Genomic DNA, 22,314 nt, shown 5'->3' with positions numbered 1-22,314 from the left:
CCGTACGTTTACGTTCATCACTAAAATGAAACAAATATATGAAAAAAAAACGTTTCAGTTTTATCGATTGCATCGATCGATTGGTAGTGCCTTGTGACGGCCCGCACAAACCCTACAACAGCGTGGTGACGTCGATCCGTCCTCCTTTCCTCTACTACCGGCGAGGTGAGGCTAGCAATGGATTCGTTTCTGTAACTTCATCTAAGTTAATCTGCCTATGTTGAGTGTCATACGTTCCATCCTTTCAACACACGTAAACATAAATCTACCAAGATGACATTTCGATGAGTATTTTTCCTCAAAATGACCCTGCGCGATGTGTAATATGAAGTTGTTTATCAAGTGGACTGTGCGTCTGTCTGAAGCAGAGGGAGCTACTTCGAGGGCCGCAGCCAGTCGTATACCAGTAGACTAGCACAAGTTTGCCCAGTCCCACATGTTCTGACTTTCATTGTATGGCTTTTGATGTCGTCAGGTTCCATTCTTGGTCAATGTGCGAGACTTAATTCCACAGTCCGCATGAGCGCTAATGCTACTTGCTATAGCCCAGTGTAGCGGTGCATTGCTGTCATCTAGGGATGACTGGTGATGCAGCATGTTTTTGTTCAGTCCAGTTGTAAGGCGTCTGTGTCTGAAACAACCGCCTCATGTTGATGTACTGATGTGTTGACAGAATGAAGACCATTCTCAGCGGCCAGACTGTCGACATCCCCGACAATGGTAAGGGCTTGGTAGCGTTGCACTGGTCTGAAGTTCTGGAAATGTACGTTCACTTGCCAACACTTAACTGTGCTTCCTCCAGTCGAGGTGAGGCTAAAGGGACGGACAGTGTCTGTCAAAGGTCCCCGTGGCAAACTGGTCAGGGAGTTCAACCACATCAACTTGGAGCTTAGTCTGCTCGGCAAGAAAAACAAGAAGGTAGGAGTGTTCTTCATTCTGTCTGCGGTCTGTTGTGAATGGAAATAAAATGTTAGTCATTAAAAAAAAAAAAAAACTGCGTTACACATTAAAACAGTAATGAATAAATAGAAGTCAGTGGTGAGCTGTCATGTCCTACAATCTCTCTTACACAGGACTAAGTCGCACCATTTCTAGATTAGCAAAGCATATGGTTTCCCCTCGGTTTTTTTTCTAAAACTTGATTGTTAAATCACACTGACTTGATCAAACTGCTGCTAATCAAAATGCCATTTGCTTACCTGTTTTAATGGATCTGTTCTATCAGCTGCGTGTTGAGAAATGGTGGGGTAACAGGAAGGAACTGGCCACAGTCCGCACCATCTGCAGCCATGTTCAGAACATGATCAAAGGAGTGACTCTGGTGAGTGAAAATCTGTGGATGTAGCTTGCTTTGTGTCAACTTTTTTGTGATTTTTTTTTTTTTTTTTTTTTTTTCTGCTGGGTTTTATCAACTATTTAATGTTTTGAATTTGTTTTGGTGAACCCAAGGGCTTCCGCTACAAAATGCGCTCCGTGTATGCCCATTTCCCCATCAACGTCGTCATCCAGGAGGCTGGATCTATGGTGGAGATCAGGAACTTCTTGGGAGAGAAGTACATCCGCAAAGTCAGGATGAGGTCTGGTAGGTATTGACAACCAGGATCATTCACCTGTTTAAAGGGGCTATAACCATTGTGATGTTCTTAAATGCGTTAGGGTATTCTAAATTGAGACTGTATGCTGGCAAACAAATGATTAAAATGGTGTATTGCATGTTTATGTGCTGCCAGCTGATGGGTGGGTATGCTTGCAGAGTTATGGAACACGCATCAAGTTGGGTTGTTTGTGCTCTTCCCTCCAGGTGTGGTGTGTGCGGTCTCTGCTTCACAGAAGGATGAGCTTGTGCTGGAGGGTAACGATATTGAGCTGGTGTCAAACTCAGGTGGGTTTCTTCCACTGTTCAGTTGCAGCTGTGACACAATTTAGATTAAGCCAGTTGAGGGTTTCTGTGGTAGTGTAAGAAAAGATCAACAGTGCATTGTCACTTACATTGCTTTAACTGGGAAACAAAGGGGTGACCCATGAGGAACCATCTAGTTACCGTAGCTCACGTTGCACAGGTGGGAAGTTGTCCCAACATCTGCAATTGTTTATCTTACCCATTCTTATTGACCTCAAACCTGACATACTCTGACTGAATATCCTCACTATTTAGTCACCTCATTCATCTTCCTAACTTGAAATGTATCCTTTGTTTTTCCTTGTGTAGTTTTTGTATCACTAAAAAGTAAGGCAAACATGTTAGCACTCATGTTTTCACTGCAAGAATTTCAGTTAAAAGGAAACCTCTGTTCTTTAGCGCCAACTGTGGCAGCTGTGCTCTTAACTTTCTTTTCATTTCTTCTGCAGCTGCTCTGATCCAGCAGGCCACCACAGTCAAAAATAAGGACATCAGAAAATTCTTGGATGGCATCTATGTGTCTGAGAAGGGAACAGTAGTGGAACCGGAGTTGTAGAGGTGAGGGCCCACTGCATGTCCTTTTAAAGCTTCTGTATGGAGAATCTTCACCATACACTTTACTACAGGAGATTGTTGCTCTGTTTGAAAATTTTAATGTCAGCTTTACATTTTAACCAGTCTACTGCTGGATCATGTTATCCAGTTCACAGGTGTCAAGCTAAATCCCAAAATGGCCATATAGGTGCAGGTTTTTGGTACAACCGATCAGGAGCACGCAGACCAACCAGGTTTCTGAAGATTTGAATCAGTTGTTGGTCTGTTGCAGCATCTTTGGCTTGAACAAAAGCCTGCATCCAAATGGGCCTTTTGGGATTCAGTTTGACAGCCCAGGTCTAGTTCATCCCTATAACAGCCTGGCTTCTCTTCTTGTCATTTGCAGCAGCTTGGATCCAGCAGGCCACCACTCAGAAAAAGAGGTCAATGTCTGGACACATCTTTGTCAGCCAGAACATCGCTGTGGTGGAGATGCTGCTGAATACGTTCATGTCCTGATTTGACCAATAAAATATCTGCTTTTCCAGTCAATCATTTCTGTGTATTTGTTGGCACATTGTCATTTTGGTGTTTATTTTTTAATCCAATCTAGGTTGCTGTGAGGTTGGATGGAATTGTGATGCAGGAATCTGCCATTGAAATGGCTGGATGTAAACATTTGCAGTCATTGATCATATTCACTGAGGCCACTGATTTCTTGACATTTCTGTTGCTGAACTACAGGTGAAAATGATGTCCCCTCCCAATAGTTATGTAATTTGTAGCGCATATGTATATATAAATATATACATATCTATATATGACCAGCATTATGCTGTGCTGTATATATTTGAAAATGCCTGTGCAGCAATATGCCAAAGCATTAGTTTTACTTGGAGAAATCTATGGCCATCGCTGCGGTTACTTGTAATTGTGGAGGCCAAAGAAACTGGTATTGATCTTGTCATGTGTGAATGCATGTTATTGAAGTAGTTATGCTAGGTTTTCATTTTCATATTGAGTCCCAGTCGGTATGAATGTGGACAGCCACAAAGTTTTGTAAGCTCTTTCAATTGGAGAACTGTAGAAATGGAAGCACTTACTGTACTGTTGAACTAAAAACCTGTAGGACTGCACTTGGATTAAAACGGGTGCAGCACCAAAAAGGTGTTTGAGCTCAAGATTTTCAAAGGTACAGATAGAAATGAATAAAATGAATTAAACGCACATTTACTAAACAGTAGTCAAGTAACAGTTCACGTCACAACATCGTGTTTGTTAAACAATACTAGCGTAAGCTCACATTTTGGTTAATTTGTAGTGCAACATAATTCCCAGTTATTACGTATGGATTACTCCTAAAAACTGGAACTTTACATTACGGGGGTAATGGAATTTTTTAAGGTGCTGGGCCTGCATACGTCATCACTGTGCGCCGTTAGACTGCTGCTTCGCGCCAAGCTGTAGTTGGGAATTCTTCCCTCTTTGACAGCTAAAGCCACCGAGAACTGCCAGAATATCACACCACAATGGTACGTTGCTGTTGCAAAGCGGCTCTGTCTGTTCTGCACATTGTTGTTGTGAATAAAACATGTTGAAGTGTGAACAGGCGTGTTGTGAATCGGCAAATCTCATGATGAAGTTATACCCGCGCTTGTTAGCTCGAACTGTGACCATGTTTACTATTGTTTTCTGGATTGAATGTGACGTGACAGTGTTAACTAGCGTTCTCTTCAACACTTAATATTATCAATCGTTTGTCTAATGTAATAGTTATAGCTTAGTTGTTTCATGAAGCGTTCTAACTGACTGTGGACCATACCTTTTTTTTCTCCACTGAATTGCAACGTGGATATGGTCTTTTTCAACTTTTATACGTCACTTTTCCTTTATTCGATCACAGTAGGTGATACTTGGAAAACGTCGTGACAGTAAACAACGTTTTTGTTGCAGGATATTCGACGGTTCTTTGCACCATCAGCAGGAGTGCAGAAACCAGCAACTAATGGCAACATTAAGAGAGAGAAAAAGACAACAAAAAAACTTCTTTCTTCAGACGAGGACTTACCGAGGAAGGACTCCAACAAGGCAGGATATCTGTTGCAGCGTCTGTCCTCGACATCCTCCTGAACTCATTCGGTCTCCTCCTTTCAGATTGAAAGCTCCAAAAAAGATGTAAAACAGAAGGATGAGCCAAAAAAACGAAAGAAGCATGCCGTCATTGATTCTGGTAATTTATCTTTTCTGTTTTGTGACTGCGTGGAGGCTCTCAAAAAACTGAAGTGTCATGTAACCGACTGAGGAAACAGCTATCTATCCTTGTGAAAATTTTTATTATTATTTAAATCTTTGACTAGAATGTTATTGTTGATTACTACCTTGGATTTATAGTGCATGTAGTGACACTTTTGTCACTTTTTCCTAGATTCAGATTCAGAGGAGACGAAAAAAAAGTCTAAGAAATCGCCAAAAGAGAAAGGCACCAAGACAAAAACTCCACCCAAAAAAGACCCTGTGCAGTATGTCTCTGAGACAGGTGGGTGGAGGTGTAAGTAACTTCACTAAACCTTTTCATTGTTTCACACCTTTCTCTGGATTGACAGATTCTGACAGTGACAACTTCCTGACTTTGAAAGCCAAAGCTAAATCAAAGAACGCCAAGCAGTCCAAATCGTCTCCAGACTCTGCTCGTGTCAAAGAAGAAGTCAAGAGTCCACTTAAATTGTCGTCCACTCAAGCAAAGGCAGGGAATAAATGTCCCCCTGCTCCAGTCACTCCTAAGTCTGCTCCTCCCCCTCCACCCAAAAAGACACCCACCTCGGTGTTTGACTACTTCGGCAGTGGGAACATCCAGCGCTCTGAAAAGAAGCTGGTTGCAAGCACCAAGAGAAAAGCTGTGAGGGTCACTGCAACTCATCCTGACGCTGAATTACTTACTCACAAAATTCACCAGGCTGCTCTGTCTCATTTCAGCCCACACAAAACACCGACGATCTGAGCGATGAACAGATCGCCCGACAGCTGCAGATGGACGAGGACATGGAGGTACTTGCCTCCATTATCTGTGACTATATATATTGCACAATTCTTTTTCTTATTTACTGTTGAATATGACTTTGGACTTTGAGCCCTCATCAATATATATTGTTTAACTGCGTTATTGAAGGTGTATCTTCTGAAGTCCATAGCTCCTGCTGCATTCAATAAATTGCCTGGACATGGATCATTCTCATATGATGAATTACAAGGCTTTTCCACATTTGTTTTGTATCCAGCTGGAAAGGCAGATCCACGAGGATGAGGACTTTGCAAAGACGTTGGCACTGCTAGATGAGCAGCCGCTGGCCAAGAAGGTGGGCTGAGGCATCAAGATTAAACAAACCACCATGAACTTGGCATGGTGGTTTGATGTATATATGTTTTTTTTATTTCTCCTTCAGGCTCGCAGAGGTTCAGATGACAAAACGGATCTCTTGCCTCAAAAGAAAGAAGAAGAGAAGAAGGAAGGGCAGACCATGTCGAAGATCAACCGTAGGCGGAGTAGTTCAGAGGACGCCATCAGCCCCAGTCCCAAGAAGAACCCGGCTAAGGCCAAAGCTGCCTCTAAGCTGGCCCAGATGAAAAAAGAAGCGGAACATAACAATGATCCTGCCAAGACAAAAAGGTCGCCTGCTAAAGTGAAAACCTCTCCCAAGAAAGAGCCTGTTGCTTCGTCCAGCTCCGAAATGAAGTTTACACCAAAAGCTGCAACAACGCCCACTGCCCTAAAGACGTCTCCGAAGAAACCTGAGGTGGGTCAATGAATGGATGAGTAGACATCTGCAGGGCTCCGTCTGTCTCAACCAAGCCCCGAATTCACTCAGAACACGCAACTCTCTGGACCACACTGAGCTCCCCTCTCCGCCAGTAGTGGAGTGCAGCTGCTGCAGTGGGAGTTTCTGCTGTTATACACGTTTAGAACAATGACCGTGTACCTCCAGACTCTCCACACTACTTCCACATTGAGCTGATATTCATTTGACTTTCATCTTGACAAAACAGATCTGTCACTGATTGAAGATGGAATATAAAAACAGAATGACATATGTTTAGTTTGAACATTGTCATGAAATATTGTCAACATGTTTTAATGCCACTGACCTAGATAGTTGTTCAACACAGGAATGCTCCGTGAACATCCATCTCTGTGTATGTGCTCAGAGCTCCAGCACCAGTACTGAAGACCAGGAGAGGAAGAAGGTCAACTCTGCTGCTTTCAGGAACTACCTCAACCGGGATGGACCTCGAGCTCTGGGATCCAAGGAGATACCAACGGTAACAGACTGACTGTTGATGTGTGAAACATAATCTGGGAACTGCTGCGCTGGACAGACCTGCCAGCACATCTCACCACCTGTGCTGTGGTTCTGTTCTGTCTGTGTTCAGGGCGCGGACAACTGTCTGGAGGGCTGTGTGTTTGTGCTTACCGGTGTCCTGGAGTCCATGGAGAGGGACGAAGCCAAATCGCTGATCGAGCGCTATGGCGGGAAAGTGACGGGCAACGTGAGCAAGAAGACCAACTACTTGGTCCAGGGCCGGGACAGTGGTGTGTCCAAGCTGGAGAAGGTGACTGAGTCCTGTGGTGCTGCTCAACGTTGATGCTGTGAGTCCAGTGGGTTTATCAACTCTTCCTCTTGCCCAGGCCGAGGGCTTCGGCACCAAGATCCTCAGTGAGGACGATTTGTTAGATCTGATCAGAACCAAACCTGGGAAGAAGTCCAAGTTTGAGGTGGCTGCAGAGGCCGAGGTCAGCACTTCTGATGGTCCACTTCTTAGTCAATGCTTGATTGAAATTGTGTTTGTATAAGACAAGTTTGTTTTGTGTTTCAGATCAAAGCAGAAAAAAGGAGAACTCCAGCCTCGACCTCGAAGAGCACCCCGACATCTCAGAAGATCTCTCCATCTAAAGGAAACTCCAGGTCTCCTCATACACCCAGCCCATCGAAGACCAGTCTAACTAAAGGGCACACTTCCAAGACCGTGGCGGTGGGCACACCCCCTGGAAGAGGGTCCGGTCAGGCGGTCCGGAGAGAGCTGGATCTGCCGTCAGCAGCGTCAAGAGTCAAAGAGAGTCCGAGTCTCCTTTGGGTGGACAAGTACCGGCCAACCTCGCTGAAGGGTGTGATCGGCCAGCAGGGGGAGCAGAGCTGTGCCAACAAGCTTCTCCGTTGGCTCCAGAACTGGCACACGCACCATGGAGGAGCCACGTCCAAACCTGCAGGTAACTCAGACTCCTCTCAGGGATCTTTGGGCTACAGTCTCTGATGTTGGGACTTGTAGCCGCCAGGTTTGGGAAGTTTGGATCCACCAAGGATGATGGGTCAGGTCACAAAGCTGCCCTGCTGTCCGGACCTCCAGGTGTGGGCAAGACCACTACAGCTGCCCTTGTCTGTGAGGTGAGTCCTGAAGCTTTTCCCAATCCTTGTTCACTCTGAGGTTCTGTGTGATGGTGATGAAGTGACCGGGGCGTCTGCAGGAACTGGGCTTCAGCTACGTGGAGATGAACGCCAGCTCCACCCGCAGCAAGAACAGCCTGAAGGAAGTTGTGGCCGAGTCGCTCAACAACACCAGCATCGAGAACTTCTACAAAGGTGGACACTTTGTGTTAGACTTGTTTATGCTAGTGTGAGGACTTAAACCCATAGGGTTTGTTGAGGAGTTTAATGAACACTGACTCTGCACGTGTGCATCCCAGGAACCTCTCAGACAGTGAGCAGCAAACACGTGTTGATCATGGATGAGGTGGACGGCATGGCGGGGAATGAGGATCGCGGAGGCATGCAGGTACCGGCTGTTCCTGACCAGACATGCAGTTCTATCGGGGACCAGCAGAGAGCGCCATAACGCTGTTTTCTTGCAGGAACTCATCAGTTTGATCAAAAGCTCCAAAATCCCCATCATCTGCATGTGCAATGACAGGAATGCCATGAAGATCCGCTCGCTGGCCAACTACTGCTTCGACCTGAGATTCCAGAGGCCGCGAGTGGACCAGATCAAGGTGAACACAGCAGGGACTCAAGAAACTTGCTTTGTGCTTCTCACTTTTTATCTGACACAAGATGATGTTCTCATGTTTCATTTCATTTGATGTCTTCTCCACTCTCTTTCCCGTGGTGGCTTGTCTCCGTCTAGGGCGCCATGATGTCCATCGCCTTCAAGGAGGGCATCAACATCAAACCCCCGGCTCTCAACGAGATCATCTTGGCCTCCAACCAGGACGTGCGGCAGGTAGACATCCGGGCCAGGTGACAGGACAGCTGTGGTTGTTGGTGTCTGATCATGTGACCGCGTCAGGTGATCCACAACCTAAGCATGTGGTCGGCCAAAGACAAGGTGATGACCTACGACCAGTGCAAGACGGACGCCGCCAAAGCTCGCAAGGACATGAAGATGGGGCCCTTCGACGTGTGCAGGAAGGTCTTCGCTGCCGGGGAGGAGACGGCCCACATGAGCCTCATCGACAAGTCCGACCTCTTCTTCCATGACTACTCGCTAGCGCCACTCTTTGTCCAGGAGAACTACCTGCACGTGCGGCCGGCTGCTGCTGGGTGAGTGTGTGGGTTAGGATTGAAAACCTGCCTGGTATTTTTCCCAGATTCATATCAGCTGTAGATCTCAGGTGAACCAGCTCAGCATCTCTATCATGGATTATCAGATGTGGGCGTCCCAGCATGCATTGCTCATCCTTGTTCTGGTCTCTGTTTCAGCGGCAACCTGAAGTCTCACCTGGTTCTGCTCAGCAAGGCGGCAGACTCCATCTGTGACGGAGATCTGGTGGACAGACGGATCCGCTCGGGTCAGAACTGGTCGCTGCTGCCCACTCAGGTGAGACGCACACACCGGGACTTGCACATCCCATGGAGTATTTGGAAATGACTGGATGTTTAAGCTGACGTTGACTGTTTGGGTTTAGGGACAACACTAACCTGTGTGTGTGTGTGTGTGTGTGCGTGCGCAGGCCATCTACGCCAGTGTGATTCCAGGCGAACTCATGAGAGGCTACATGAGTCACTTCCCTTCCTTCCCCAGCTGGCTGGGCAAGAACTCCTCCACTGGGAAACATTCTCGCATCGTCCAGGAGCTGTCCTCTCACATGCACCTCAGGTATGCTGGTCCTGCTCTCCGCTGAGCTGAGCTCTGGACTCAGGCCCGTCTCCCTGCAGGACCCTGAGCAGCAGACAGGCAGTGAACCTGGACTACCTGCACTACCTGAGACAGGCACTGCTGAGCCCGCTGCAGAGACTCGGAGCGGAGGGAGCCGGCCGGGCCGTGCAGCTGCTGGATGACTACCAGCTGGTCAGGGAGGACGTGGACAGCATGATGGAGATCAGTGTGTGGGGGGGACAAGCGGACCCTTACTCCAAGCTGGACTCTAAGGTCAGTAGGGGCCAGCAGGACAGGATGCAGCTCCTTATGTACCCCAGCTTCATGCACAGATGAGCTGCAGGTTGTGTTCGTCTCTCAAGAGAGCGCCACTGGGCTGATAGTGTGGAAAATGACACGCAGCCAACACCAGGCTTCAGCACCATTAAATGGTGAATGTAAATAGAGAAGTGCTTAATGTCAAATGTCAAAACACAGAACTACTAACACTTGAAAATGTCTGCAAGTGGCCCCCAAGCCAGTCGTTTTCTAGCGATGATTTAACCTCAGGCTTGTTCTAAAAAAAATAGAGACTAGAGCGCCTCTATTTGGAGGTGACTGTCAGTGCAGCTGGTCCTGATCTGATGGTCCTCGCAGGTGAAGGCAGCGTTCACCCGTGCCTACAACAAGGAGGTGCACCTGACGCCGTACTCCTTACAAGTCGTCAAGAAAGGGCGTGGCGGTGGTGCTGCCGGAGGAGAGTCAGAGTTGGGGGGAGAGGACGTGGACAAAGAGGTTCACGAGTCTGAGGACGATAGCGATGGACTCAAGACTGACGCCATGATCAAAGTAAGCATAAAAAAACTGGAGTCACTTAGCCTGACTCGGTTGTCTGATTTTGCCTTTTTGGTCTCCACAGCAGAAGAAGTCCAAAGCTCCCAGAGAGACCAAGAAAGAGAAGACAGAGTCTGGAAAAGGAAAGGGGAAAGGCAAGGGCAGGAAATGAGCAGCAAGACCGACTGACGCGTCTCTGCTTCAAATCACGTGGAGTCCACCTCTGCAGTAAGACTGTCTGGACCTGCGTCCAGCACTCAACAACAGCCACAGCGCTTTTTTTTTTTTTTTACCTTCATGATCATGCCTGTGTTGACGGACCTGTAAATATGCTCTCTGTTACTGTATCAACAAACCTGTGCGCTCTGCTGTGTACGGAGAACTCTGTAAAAACATGCGATGGTAGATGACTGTAGAGGCCGACCCTGCCTGCGACTCCTTACTACACATGCACATGAATATGTAGAAGCAGAAATCAGTCGGACCAGTGGCGCCACCTGCCACAGAGGAGACAAGGACCAGATTACTACTAGGTGAGTTACCAATTTATAGAAAGTGAAATGAAAATAAAAAATGATAAACTCAAAGGTAAAAGAAGCCCCATAAATGAGCATCATGTTTTCATGGAATGAGATCAAAGGCTGTAGAAGACAAGCCTGGCAGCCCGCTGAAGTGAGACATGCTCAGTACATTGCTACCAAGGTTCGGATCAACTTCAGCCGTCGCACTCGCCCTGGAGGAGAACACCAAGCCTGTCTGCCAAGGCACTTGAATGTGTTTCAGTCACATCATCAGGGAGGGTTTAGTGCATAAAAGGCGCGAGCATCTTTTAACCACTTGGGTGCGTTCCATTTGTGTTGTGAGGCAGTCTAACAAAATGAAGAACACTAACTTTCAGTCAAAAAAAAAAAAAATCAAGGCAGTTGTGTGATAAACATTTAAGAGCTTTATTGCAAAAGTACTACACAAGTAGCTACAGTTGCTGAGAATCGCCAGCGCATCCCTTCATTGGTCCTGGAGGTCGGTCTGCAGGTATTTGGAGCAGTCAGAGATCTTCTTCAGGTCGTTGACCCTCACAGTTTCGGAGCACATAGGACAGGTGGGCTCCGCCTCCAGCAGCCTGTGGGTGAGAGTGAAAGCTTGAGCGGGTGTATAAAGGAGGATGGAGCCCTGAATTAAACAGCGCTGACTCACAGGATGAACTGGGAGTAGAGGGCCGGGAACTCGCAGTGTGGACACACACACCAGTCTTCCTTCAGCATGTGACGGCCCTGACACGACCAAAGATCAGAGAGACTCAATGATGGATCCACAATGGTAGACAACCATCAGAGCAGGCGTCTGTGTACCGTGGCGATGCAGTAGGGCAGGTTGTTCTTGCAGGAGATGCACAGCAGCTCATTCTGGGGCAGCTGGAAACCACAGAAGGGACACGGGGTGCTTTCCTCCTCCAGCTCAGAATTATCTGGCCGTCTGCCATCAGAGATTTCATGTGTGAGAACCTTAAGATAAGGGGTGACAGATGAGGACGGCATGTGCCACCTGACTATGGCCTCGATCTTCTTCCTGTACTTGGGGTCAATGTTGTTCCTGTACTCCGGCCTCATTATCATGGCTGCGAAGCTGAAGGCTGAATTCTTCAGTCCAGCTCGGTGACACTCGATGACTGCTGACGTCAGGATGGGAACAACATCTGCAACAAAGCGCCAGGGTCAACACTAGTTTCTGGATATGGCTGTACGATCCGTTGAACTTTCCCCTGAGAAGATCAAGCACAGGCCAACAGACATGAAACTCTGCTTGTGGCAACCGTGGGTGTGTGTGTGACCTTTGTGTTGTGTGTCTCTGTGGCTCCAGTTTCCTCCCACAGTCCAAAACCCTGCCTTTTACCGTATACAGCTGGGACAGCGCACCCCAGCTTGTTTCGAGGTCGGGAGGCTCAACAGGATGCGGAGCTCGCCACTAGATGTCACTAGGTTTCCTTACACGGAGCACAACTCACGGGCAGGAAACTTGCTGATGTTGTTGCTGACACGGATGAGCATGCGGGCGCCTTTGAGGTGGTCTCCCCTCTTCACGTGGATCTGCAGAAGACATTTGAAAACCTCAGTTTCCTCTCACTCCGTGCTGACCAAACACTCAAGAAGATCCTCTGAGTATTTTAACCCTGTAGGCACCTAGTGAGAGATGAGGGAGAGTATCTCCCGTGGATCAGACACACATCTGTAAAAGCTATGTGAACCACTGTGGCTGCCTCCTGGTGACAGCTAATAAACAAATCTGATGTTTTCAAGCTCCGACATTTTGAAACAGCGGTATCAAAGTGGGGTATTTGATTGACAAAAACAAAAAAAAACACGCATGGCACATATCGGTGCTACTGTGTGTGAGGAACCGGCCCTGCAGAGCACAGCTATGGTGGGCTCACCTTCACCAGCAGATAGGAATGCAGGATCATCAGGTTGTTGTTCATCTCAGCAGGAATCCTGATCTTCTGGGCCTGGAGCTCCGTGTACATGCTGAACAGGACGTCGTGAGCGTTGCGGTAATTTCCTGCGCAGCAGGGATGAGAATGAGCATCTGTGGTCGGTAACAGGAGGACGTGCGCTCGCACCAGCACACTGGTCTTCCCTGGCGATGATGATGGCCGTGCGAGCGGCTTCTCTGTACTGCTGCAGCGCCATGTAGAGGCGGAAGAGATATTTGGGATCCTGCAGAGAAAAGTCAACAAGTCAGAGACACAAACCATGAGTGGCCCTTCACCCGCAACTCTGAAGTTCTATGCTGTTTTTCATCCAGCTATCACAATCTCACCCTCACGATACTTGGAACACGATATGATAATATCACCATATCACCATATCATGATATATTGCGACTATTTGACAAATTTCCTTTTGTTAAATCCATCGTAGATTCACTTAACTTAAGAACACAGAGCATCAAGTGAACTTCTGTGACATTAAACAGGACAAATGACTCGACTGGTTCCTCCACCCACAACACCTCTGCTCTGCAGAGTTTCACAACCCCAAACAGAAGCAACTCAATGCTGGTCCAGGCTGATACCTTGGGGACCCCGTCACTCTCTCCCAGGAGGTAATCGATGAACTGATTGGTCAGCGAGGCGTCCTTAGCCTGACCCACCTTGAATGCAACACACAGAAATACATTTCAATATATTATATAGATTCAATACAGTGTCCCACAGAAAGACAAGTCACTGGCCGCATTGCTCACCGCCTCGATGGCCATCTCCACAGCCATATTGTCCTCTGAGTTTGGGCACTTCATGAAGTGTTTCAGAGCCTGAGTGGAAGTCATGTTTCTCGTGTCAGGAATAATCGGAGTGAAGGAGAAAAAACTGCATTTTCATTGGAACCAAATCTGCCTCACTCCTGAGCAAAGCTAAATCTGGTTCTACTGAAGGCCTGGAAGACATCTCAACCATTTTGTCACAGTTCGCTATTTATATCTGCCACTATAACAGCACTTCCTGGTCCATGATTCATCAGAGCTTCACTAAAATGGTTTGCCATGCCTGCCACCTCACCTAGAGTCTAGCGGTAGTTCTAGTTTGAAGCTGAAAAAGCTCTCACTCTGCTGAACTGTCCACACTTCCTAAAGAACTTCCCAGCCTGCAAGTGTTTCTTCTCAGCTTCAAAGTAGAGAGCGATGCTCTGGTAGTCCTCCTGAGTGGCCTCAGCACCTGCAGGACAGGAATGGAGCGGTGACATTTATACTGAGCTGGAAAACTGAGATTTTTGTTGAGCATTTGAAAACTTGTTGATCGTTAAAGTCAAATTCATGTGCTCATTTGCACAGCAGGTGGCAGTTATGTTTCAGAACTGAGTGGAGCTTCTAACAGAGATAAACTCAGAGTATCACACGTCACCTCACATACCAATGATGTCGGCGTAGACCTCCATCTGTCCATGCTGCTGAGCCAGCTGAAAGGCCTCATCGTTGCACTGGGACAAGACCAGGAAGTGGATGGCAGAACCGTAGTCATTCAGTGAGAGGAAGAACCTGACGGCACGATTTTACATGTCCATTGCGTCGTAACAAGTTGGATCACGAGTGGCAACAGTTGGAAACTTTACCTGGCGACCATCTTGGCTCCGTCAATGCTCTGCGTGTCGCGGACGATGCGTACCGCATCTTCTGGATTGTTCAAATGGTCCAGAAGAACCCGGATGACATTATCCCAGTCCTGTGCGCTCTCATAGGCCTGCGCTGCTTCCTTGTACCTGCATCAGCACATGGGAGCCGTCATGAACACTGTTTCTCTCCCTTTGCTGCAAACACAGAGCTCTCATCTCAAACTGTTGGAACTGAACAAACCCCATCCTCCCAACAATAATACGATGTTTGAATGTTGCAGACTAAGATTTAACAAATGAGCGAAGGACAAGGCGCCATCAAGCAGGTCCACCTTGCCACCTTGCTACATCACAGTTGTGCACCTACTTCCCATCCGCCTCCTTGGCTTTCGCATACTGTAGGTGGATTTTCGAGGAGGAGACGTGAGGCAGCAACTCTCCCACTTTGGTCCTGGTTGAGCAAAACGACAGGATCATAGTTGGAGACGGTTGAGGAAATCCAAGCGCCAGCTGGTTCCAGACTCACCAGTTCTTGCAGCGAATGTAAACAGACGCGGCTTTGTCGTAGTACTGTCCTTTTTCATAAAGCTGCGCAGCCTCTGAAAATTGCTGCACGCAGAAGGAAAACACGCTGAGACCTCAGAGAAACCACCCTGAACACTGACCGAGCCCAGACCTTCATGCTCTCCAGAATGGCTCCACATTCTTTCTTCAGGATTCTGCTCGGGTGCTTGATGGCCTGCGTGGCGCCTCGTCTGACGTCGCCCATCCTGATGGACATTCTGGCTACGCCAGCCTGACACGCCTCATCATGCTCCTGGAACTGACAGCAATACTTTTTACATTCTCATTCATCCAGTGTTCGGACACGTTTCACCTTATTTCAAACATCAAACAACAAGTGTGAGAAAAGTTAGAAAAGTTAGAAAAATATAAATCATAGTTAAAATAGTCAACTTACTTTATTATTATGTGTCATGCCTTTCTCGTAGTGAGCGAGCGCGTTCACATAGTCTCCACTGCAGAGAGACAACAGCGTCAATACATACCGAGTGTAAGGGCAGCAATGATGAGAGGATGAGTTACATGAAATGTGTATCGCTAAACCGTCTTCTTTAGTGCTGTAGTGATTGATTTATGAAACAGTAGGACACACACTCTTTGAAAAATATTATGTCCATCTCATTATCAAACAGCAGACACAGTGGTGTCGATGATTAAAAAGAAATCCATGACTAATACAGATGTCAAAGGCAAAACAAACTTGTTTCTGTTCCCAGGGTCAAACTGAGATCCTACTGTTAGCAGGGCTGAGACTTAAACAGGTGAAATTGGATTAGTTCATTCCAAAAAAATCGACTAATACAAATATATCTAACAATATCTATCTAGAGATTTACTGTGTGTGGACCTACAGGATAGTTTCATAAGACTGTATCTAACATATTAGAGCATGTTTAGTTAGACACATTGCCTCAAGCTTGTTTTAAAGGATTATTTTATATCTTGGGGAGGATGATTGTTTATATTGCAGGGGAAAAACCCAGCATATAAGTATTTGTGGTGGGTAGAAATACACAGGGTGTAGTTTGTGCACTGTGTCTGTGTGAGCCGTAACCTTATGGGGACATTTTTGCCGGTCCCCACAAGGTTAAGCCTCAATTTGTGAAAGAAAGCTTCAAAATAACTGGGTCATTATAACTGGGTTTGGTTCAGAGTCCTGGTTCAGGTGAGCCATGTGTTTAGTATGGTTAGGTTTAGAGTGTGAGGCTGGGGAAAGACAGTGAAACAAAGTGTGTGTGTACTGACATGAACTCCAGATGGATGGCGTATTCTTTGGAAATAAAAGGAATCTGGTCCTCTGCTAGACTCTTGGCTAACTTGAGAGCACTGTCCCAGTGTAGCAGGTCTCTCCTCATCTAGAAAGCACAGCATCACACACAGATTTACACACTGGAGCAGGGCACCTCAAGCACAACCATTACAATAACTACATTATGTTTATGAAATGTCAAAACATCTTAAAACAGACGATTCATTAAAGAGACCAAAAAATGCTCTTTTTGTGGGTTATGAAAAAAACAGAATGTCAATCATTAACTTGTGCAAGATGTAAAAAAAAATACGAAAAGAAGAATTATATGGAGCAAAACCAAGTGCAGAAAACAGATGTATACGTGATTCACCCTCAGCGCTGCAATGGGGCTGCTGGAGGAGAGGTAGAGGTCCTGGGCCAGGTTGTAGTCCCCCAGAAACATGGCCAAGTGTCCTGATAGCAAGTTCCTGTCCTCGATCCCCTTCGAGCACACAATGACATCCATGGAAATGCTTCAGATTACAACGCTGGACAAACACTGAACTATGCGTCCAAACCTGAGTGAGAGGATTTACCTGGATGCCCTGCAGAGACAGCACCATCCCAACGTTGCCGCTCATTCTGTACACCTGTATGGCCAGCTCAACCTCCATGTGGACCAGACAGGCTTTCCCCAGCTCCACCCAGTCCGAGTCACTTCCCCCGGACTTACACAGGTCACAGGCTTCATTGAACCTGACCACGGGACAAAAATATCAGCATCTTGTCCATGCAAGTCCATGAATGTCGGACCACCGTCACTGACCGTTTCAGTTTGAGCGCAAGGTCCAGTTGCGTACTGAGGTCTGATGCAGACTCTGATGATGATCCACTTTGGTGTTTGAGAAAAGAGTGTGTGCTCAGCACCACTTCGCTCGTCTTTCCACTGGCGGTCTGGCAGGTCAGCACACCATTGTACAGCAGCAAAGGCTTCTGGGAAAACAGGAGCGGAGTGCTGCCTACCAACAGCACCTGGGGGCCTGAAGAGCCAAAACACAAAATCTCTTAAAAAAAAAAATCAACCAACAAACAACAGATCATCCACCTACCATATATGGTGGTCTTGTGAAGGGCATAGGTGTAAACTTTGTCATCATCGTAGGCAACAAACACTCCCCTGTCTGCGTGCCAGTTGTCCCACAGCACTCCAGTGATGGTTGGAGAGAAGTTAGGAAGCTCAAAGCAGGAATCAGACGCCTAAAAACAGAGACCACACTTTCATCGTGAATCCAGAAGAATCACTGAAGATCATTTTAAAAATAAGAATACACGTTTCAAATGAACGGAATCAAACATACTTACACTTGAAGGTGAAAGCAAGAAACAGCTGTTCTTGTCATCGATGAAGACCAACCGGGTGCCGTTCAGGTCCGGGAAGATTTTTCTCACCCCCACCTCGTGGCTGTAGCTGCTCACAGTCTCCAGATCCTCAACCAGGACAGTCACCACATTACCAGACTGCGAGAGAACAGAGAGAAAGGAATGGAGCACGCAGGTCTTTAAAGCTTTTAGTTTCCAAGATTTCACTGTGTTTAGATGGTTGATCTTCTTACATCAGTGCCATAGTAGAGGAAGTCAGCGGTCAGCGCATGACAAAGGATGCGACCTTTCCTGTCGTCATCTGGAAACAATTTCATCTGCTTTCTCTCCTCATGGTCTCTACCTTCGATCTAAATTTACAAAGAAATAGTCTTGTCACAGCGTCACAAGGAGACTAGATGACAACGGCATCTTATTGTCTCACCATGTGAAGCTGAACCTTGCCTTCAAACAAAGCTGCAGCGTAGTCAGAATTCAGACACATGCTGACGATCGTCCCCAGGTACTCGATGTCCTTCAGTTTGATAAAACCTGCAATTTATACAAAGTTTTAGGATGCCTTAAAAGTTGTTTTAAGGTGATGGACAGTCATTTGCTCTGTTTGTCCACCTGTTGTGAACCGTTTAAGTCACGACTACTGCCTTAAATGTTTTCATACAGCACATCAGACATGGTGACACAAAGAATTCTAGTTAAACACTCACCAGGCTCTTGTTCGACCAGCACATAGAACCAAGCTCGGTTGTTCATTCCCACTGCCACATGGTAGGGTCCCACTGCAATGAAAGTGGGCTCAACTTCCACCTGAATGGTCACAGGACTCTCCTGGAACACAGCGATTAGATGGTGTTAGAAAAAGTGGACAGACACATGACCCTAAAACAACAAAATAAAGGTCTATAATCGTACATTTTCCTTCAGTCGCATTAAAAATGAGGGACATTGATAATTTCTCTTGATGGTCCTCTGAGCAGGGATTCTGCTGCAGCACTTTCAGTATCTATAACCTGAGATCAAAAGGTTTTAATAAAAGAAATACTTTTTAATCTTTTATTTGTTCTGTTCTTTGCCTCACACTCAATGAAAAGGGATAAATGAGTGGGTCTAATGAAATATTAAGAGGCAGTCCGTGAATAGACGTGGACTGAATAATTCCCAAAGCAGGAATGATGTCTGGCAGTTCAGATTTTAAAAAATAGATGGCTCAGTATCTCACCCCTTCCACCTGGTTCATCACAGTCACCTCCAGCAAGGATGTGAGGAAAGCCAGTCGTGTCCCGTAGCTATCTCCTAGAATAGGTAACTTAGTCAGCAGGACATGGAGCGTCCCTCTTTGTGTGGAGACTGCCAACAGCTGTCCATCATCTGTCCAGCTTAGGCGGTCCAGACCTGAAGTGAGGAAAGAAGGAGGAGGTGAGAGAAAACTCTGTGGAGTGCATCCAGCATTCAACTGGCTCACCTTTCGTTTCATCCTCCAACTGGACGACATTGCTGATGTTATGTAGCTCTGACAGCTCGTGTATCTTTACACTGAAACGGAAACACTGGAGTCTGCACCTGGGCTGGCAGATGGCTGAGAAAAACTAAAGTTCTCACCTGTTGTCCCCGCACGAGGCCGCCTTGTTCAGAGCAGATGAGATGGCCACACTGGTGAGATTGTCCTTATGATTCCGTGTCTGGTAGAGCTCCTGCCCAATTTCCCTGATGTGTGTCGAAATGACCACAAAGTATCCATGAGAGAAACCGATGAGGATGTAGCCATCGCCGTACCTGGTTTCAACAAGCACCAGAAATGACTGACTGGACAGTCTGCTGTTAAAGTAATGCTTCGATTTACCAGCTGTGGCTCACGATGCTTCCGTAGTGACGCTGGAAGGTCAATTCAATCCGATTCTCAGGGTCATTGACACTAAAAAGCATCAGGATCTTCTTTTCCACTGAGACACTCACCTGCAGAAAGAGATTTTCTAAGGTGCTACGGTTCAATTTATTCCCTGCTCTGTTCCTTCATAGGCTACACTTCAACAAATTTAATAATTGATATTTAAAGACCTTTATTTCCCCTTCTCAGTTGATTTATGACAGAACTTACAGTGCTCTCTCCTTGAGAGGACCTTTCATCCGTCTTCATCACTGAAAAGTGTATTTCACCAGGCTCACCACGCAAAGTTGTCTGAAATGATAGGCAGATAGCACCGTAAACTCTTTCACTTCATGCACTAAATATTACCACAGCCTTTTTCAATTTAATAATTGATATGCAAAATACAAAACTATCTGTGAAACCTGTCTGACTGTATCACCCTCCTGGTTACTGATGCTCAGAGTGCTGTCATCACTTCCCAGAGCCAGCAGATTTTGGGCACTCCAGCATCCACAGGTGATTCTTTTGGTGTGTTTACCTGACAAATAGAATGAAGCAGGAGCACAGCAGTCATACAAAACAACTCAATCACTCTACAGTGTGTTAAAATATTTATGCACACCCAAAACTGGGATCTTGCGTGATGTCTGCTGATTGTAGATCAACAAGTTCCCTTTCACAGTGCCAACCGCCAACAGAGGTCCAGTCTTTGACCACAAGATGATAGACATCTGATCTCTGCACAAACAAATACGTCACTCAGTTGAATTCTTCGGTGCAGAACAAATTCTATTGACAAATCTATGGAGTAGAGCTCAGAAGGAAACAATCAACCAATGAGTTGAAGTTGAAGTAAATATAAAATATGCAACAATCTACGAACTATTCATGTTTTTGAAAAGGCCCGGTCTCCCCCCAGAAAACAGAACTAGCATCTATTGTTCCCAATTCTGTTTTATAGTGCAATTCCATCCTCATATTTTAGTCACCCACTATCATACAAGCCGCAATCTTTACCTCATTCCACTGTCTATTTGGGATGTTTTATTCACACTGGCATCCCAGAGAAAAATGGAGCTGGATTTGGCAGCAATCACAGCTAAAATGTCCCCATCTTTGTCCCAGTCCATTCCCACACATCGTCTAGAAGTGAGAAAAGAAAACAGATGCGTTAAAGAGTGGTTACAGGAGACGCACACCTCCCAAACAACACACTAACAACACACTAACCCCGGCAGGTTGAGCTCACTCTGTCTGTGGCCATGTCGATCGAACACTTTGACAGTGTTGTCCTGCCTGAAGAGAAGATAACAAATTACTTGAGAGGACACTGCTGTTTAACATCTATCCCCTAAATAGCTGACTCACCCAGCAACTGCGATGTAGTTTCCAAGGCTTTTCTGCCACTTATATAGCAGACTGGACCCAGACCAGGCTTTATCAGCGAGGATAAAGACACTCTGCGGACACAGGTAATTCAACTGTTGTGATGAACTTAAAGATCATTTTCTACTGACGTCGACTGAATAGTTCTGTCCAGTGTCTCAAAAAAAGGGCTTATTTTTATTAGGTAAACCCGTTGCTAGTTGACGGCAGTAGTTAGCATGTAGCTTGCTGATAGCGGTGTGCTTTAACACGAAGTTAAAATGAAAAAAAAAAATAAAGTAAGTGTTTTTTGTACGTTATAAAACTGCATACCTTCATCTCGGCAGTTGTTTGACATTTAGTTTAAAGTTACGAGGTCCTGTTTCAGTGGATTCTCAGAGATGAGCAGCAACATGTATCCCATAATGCTTCGCGCGGACGCGTCTGAAGTCAGTCTCCTAGCAACAGCAGCAGCCAATGAACTGCGTGTATCGAGAGGAAAGATTCTAGTCAATTTATGGTATGAAAATGAACCACATTTGTTTTAAACCTTATAATAGACATTCCCAACATTATAATTTGCATCGCAGTCGGCAAACTACTTGCATTTAAAAACGCAAGGTGTTGTTTTAATCGTTTAACTGGTGAAGGACCAGATATTTCGATTTGAAAGGCCATGATTTTTTTATTCTTTAGGTCCTCTCCACTATTGCTAAAATTTGCCATCTGCAAGCGATGTTCTGACACCCCACAGATATCATTAATATATAGTATGGAAAATTTGGGCCCTTGAACTGAGCCTTGAGGGACCCCAGAAGGTGCAGGGTCAACAGTGTGCATAAGTGAATAAATGAATTACAATGAGCAAAAGAGCTCCGTCAGTGATGAAGGAGTGAAGCGTGGACTGAATTATGGTTGTTGCAGACAGCTCATCCTGGTCAGGTGATGAAAGGGATGATTTTAAGGTCATAGTGTGAGAAAAAGAGTCTTCTTCACCACAATGAAACTGACATCCTGGTGGATCAATGTTTCTGTTGAACCAACTGTTATTGCCAAGGTTTTCAGGAGTTAGGGTGTAAGGTGGTTGGGTCTGGTTGGGTCAACGGCTGTAAAATTAACCTCAAGAGGCCCCGAGCCATTTAAAAATAAAAAAAACAAACCAAATTGCAATGGTCTTCTTGCTTGGATTTCATTTCCATGTAAAGATGGAGAACACCTCCTCTAGCTCTTTATGCTTCACCGTGAAGATTATTTTCCCTGCACCCAGCCAGGAAATTTCATTAAGATGCAAAAGAGAGCATCTGTTTTCATATTGTTTCACAGCTTTAAAGACAGGAGGTGACCAACGTGTGTCAGCTGCCACCTTCAAAGTTAAAGCAATTGAAAGATTTCCTGTGTTCTCCCCTCCATGTCCAGC

The 22,314-nt window shown here is 46.1% G+C and overlaps 3 protein-coding genes across 4 annotated transcripts; 2 read left to right on the top strand and 1 right to left on the bottom strand.

Annotated features, from left to right (window-relative positions):
* The first annotated feature begins 102 nt into the window (after positions 1 to 102).
* LOC128754328 (60S ribosomal protein L9) lies at positions 103 to 2,986 on the top strand. 2 transcript variants are annotated; one of them, XM_053856861.1, is made up of 8 exons: positions 103 to 165; positions 674 to 720; positions 803 to 918; positions 1,226 to 1,321; positions 1,450 to 1,582; positions 1,802 to 1,882; positions 2,350 to 2,458; positions 2,844 to 2,986. In XM_053856861.1, the coding sequence occupies exons 2-7, from the start codon at positions 675 to 677 to the stop codon at positions 2,454 to 2,456; spliced, it is 579 nt and encodes a 192-aa protein (XP_053712836.1). In that variant the 5' UTR covers positions 103 to 165; position 674; the 3' UTR covers positions 2,457 to 2,458; positions 2,844 to 2,986. The 2 variants fall into 2 exon arrangements, with proteins under 2 accessions (XP_053712836.1, XP_053712835.1); XM_053856860.1 differs by having other exon boundaries at positions 106 to 165; positions 2,841 to 2,986.
* Positions 2,987 to 3,866: 880 nt separating this feature from the next.
* LOC128754037 (replication factor C subunit 1-like) lies at positions 3,867 to 11,103 on the top strand. Its single transcript, XM_053856350.1, has 23 exons — positions 3,867 to 3,966; positions 4,388 to 4,522; positions 4,589 to 4,664; positions 4,860 to 4,970; positions 5,038 to 5,330; positions 5,408 to 5,479; positions 5,710 to 5,787; positions 5,875 to 6,225; positions 6,635 to 6,748; positions 6,860 to 7,039; positions 7,116 to 7,220; positions 7,304 to 7,694; positions 7,754 to 7,869; positions 7,950 to 8,064; positions 8,169 to 8,257; positions 8,334 to 8,471; positions 8,606 to 8,701; positions 8,768 to 9,021; positions 9,181 to 9,298; positions 9,432 to 9,577; positions 9,637 to 9,850; positions 10,214 to 10,405; positions 10,476 to 11,103. The coding sequence occupies exons 1-23, from the start codon at positions 3,964 to 3,966 to the stop codon at positions 10,560 to 10,562; spliced, it is 3,474 nt and encodes a 1,157-aa protein (XP_053712325.1). The 5' UTR covers positions 3,867 to 3,963; the 3' UTR covers positions 10,563 to 11,103.
* A 220-nt stretch (positions 11,104 to 11,323) lies between these two features.
* LOC128753799 (WD repeat-containing protein 19-like) lies at positions 11,324 to 21,342 on the bottom strand. The gene is made up of 36 exons (XM_053855899.1): positions 21,231 to 21,342; positions 20,901 to 20,992; positions 20,763 to 20,828; positions 20,550 to 20,675; positions 20,155 to 20,270; positions 19,955 to 20,070; positions 19,761 to 19,841; positions 19,506 to 19,618; positions 19,265 to 19,438; positions 19,128 to 19,198; positions 18,885 to 19,057; positions 18,373 to 18,493; positions 18,093 to 18,199; positions 17,902 to 18,018; positions 17,651 to 17,806; positions 17,398 to 17,545; positions 17,115 to 17,328; positions 16,885 to 17,044; positions 16,680 to 16,790; positions 16,303 to 16,412; positions 15,455 to 15,512; positions 15,170 to 15,316; positions 15,020 to 15,102; positions 14,861 to 14,944; positions 14,494 to 14,640; positions 14,295 to 14,419; positions 13,990 to 14,099; positions 13,631 to 13,699; positions 13,460 to 13,537; positions 13,005 to 13,101; positions 12,819 to 12,943; positions 12,393 to 12,474; positions 11,933 to 12,083; positions 11,740 to 11,863; positions 11,585 to 11,661; positions 11,324 to 11,510 (listed from the first exon to the last, which is right to left on the bottom strand). Exons 1-36 carry the CDS (start codon positions 21,234 to 21,236, stop codon positions 11,396 to 11,398), a joined length of 4,050 nt encoding a protein of 1,349 aa, XP_053711874.1. The 5' UTR covers positions 21,237 to 21,342; the 3' UTR covers positions 11,324 to 11,395.
* Between the last annotated feature and the right edge of the window lie 972 nt (positions 21,343 to 22,314).

The sequence above is a fragment of the Synchiropus splendidus genome, chromosome 2 (assembly GCF_027744825.2).
Source record: "Synchiropus splendidus isolate RoL2022-P1 chromosome 2, RoL_Sspl_1.0, whole genome shotgun sequence".
Taxonomy (NCBI): domain Eukaryota; kingdom Metazoa; phylum Chordata; class Actinopteri; order Syngnathiformes; family Callionymidae; genus Synchiropus; species Synchiropus splendidus.
Note: the sequence above shows the minus strand (reverse complement) of the source record. Positions and strands in the feature narration are given on the sequence as shown.

Bases quoted from the DNA above. Each gene is read 5' to 3' on its own strand.
- LOC128754037 (XM_053856350.1), top strand. The intron at 7,695-7,753 runs GTAACTCAGACT...TGGGACTTGTAG, and splicing joins AGCCACGTCCAAACCTGCAG to CCGCCAGGTTTGGGAAGTTT. The intron at 9,299-9,431 runs GTGAGACGCACA...GTGCGTGCGCAG, and splicing joins GGTCGCTGCTGCCCACTCAG to GCCATCTACGCCAGTGTGAT.
- LOC128753799 (XM_053855899.1), bottom strand. The intron at 13,538-13,630 runs GTGAGCAATGCG...GTTGCATTCAAG, and splicing joins TGGAGATGGCCATCGAGGCG to GTGGGTCAGGCTAAGGACGC. The intron at 11,662-11,739 runs GTACACAGACGC...TGGTCGTGTCAG, and splicing joins TGCCCTACTGCATCGCCACG to GGCCGTCACATGCTGAAGGA.
- LOC128754328 (XM_053856861.1), top strand. From the start codon at position 675: ATGAAGACCATTCTCAGCGGCCAGACTGTCGACATCCCCGACAATG. The intron at 1,322-1,449 runs GTGAGTGAAAAT...GGTGAACCCAAG, and splicing joins TGATCAAAGGAGTGACTCTG to GGCTTCCGCTACAAAATGCG. The intron at 1,583-1,801 runs GTAGGTATTGAC...TCTTCCCTCCAG, and splicing joins CAAAGTCAGGATGAGGTCTG to GTGTGGTGTGTGCGGTCTCT.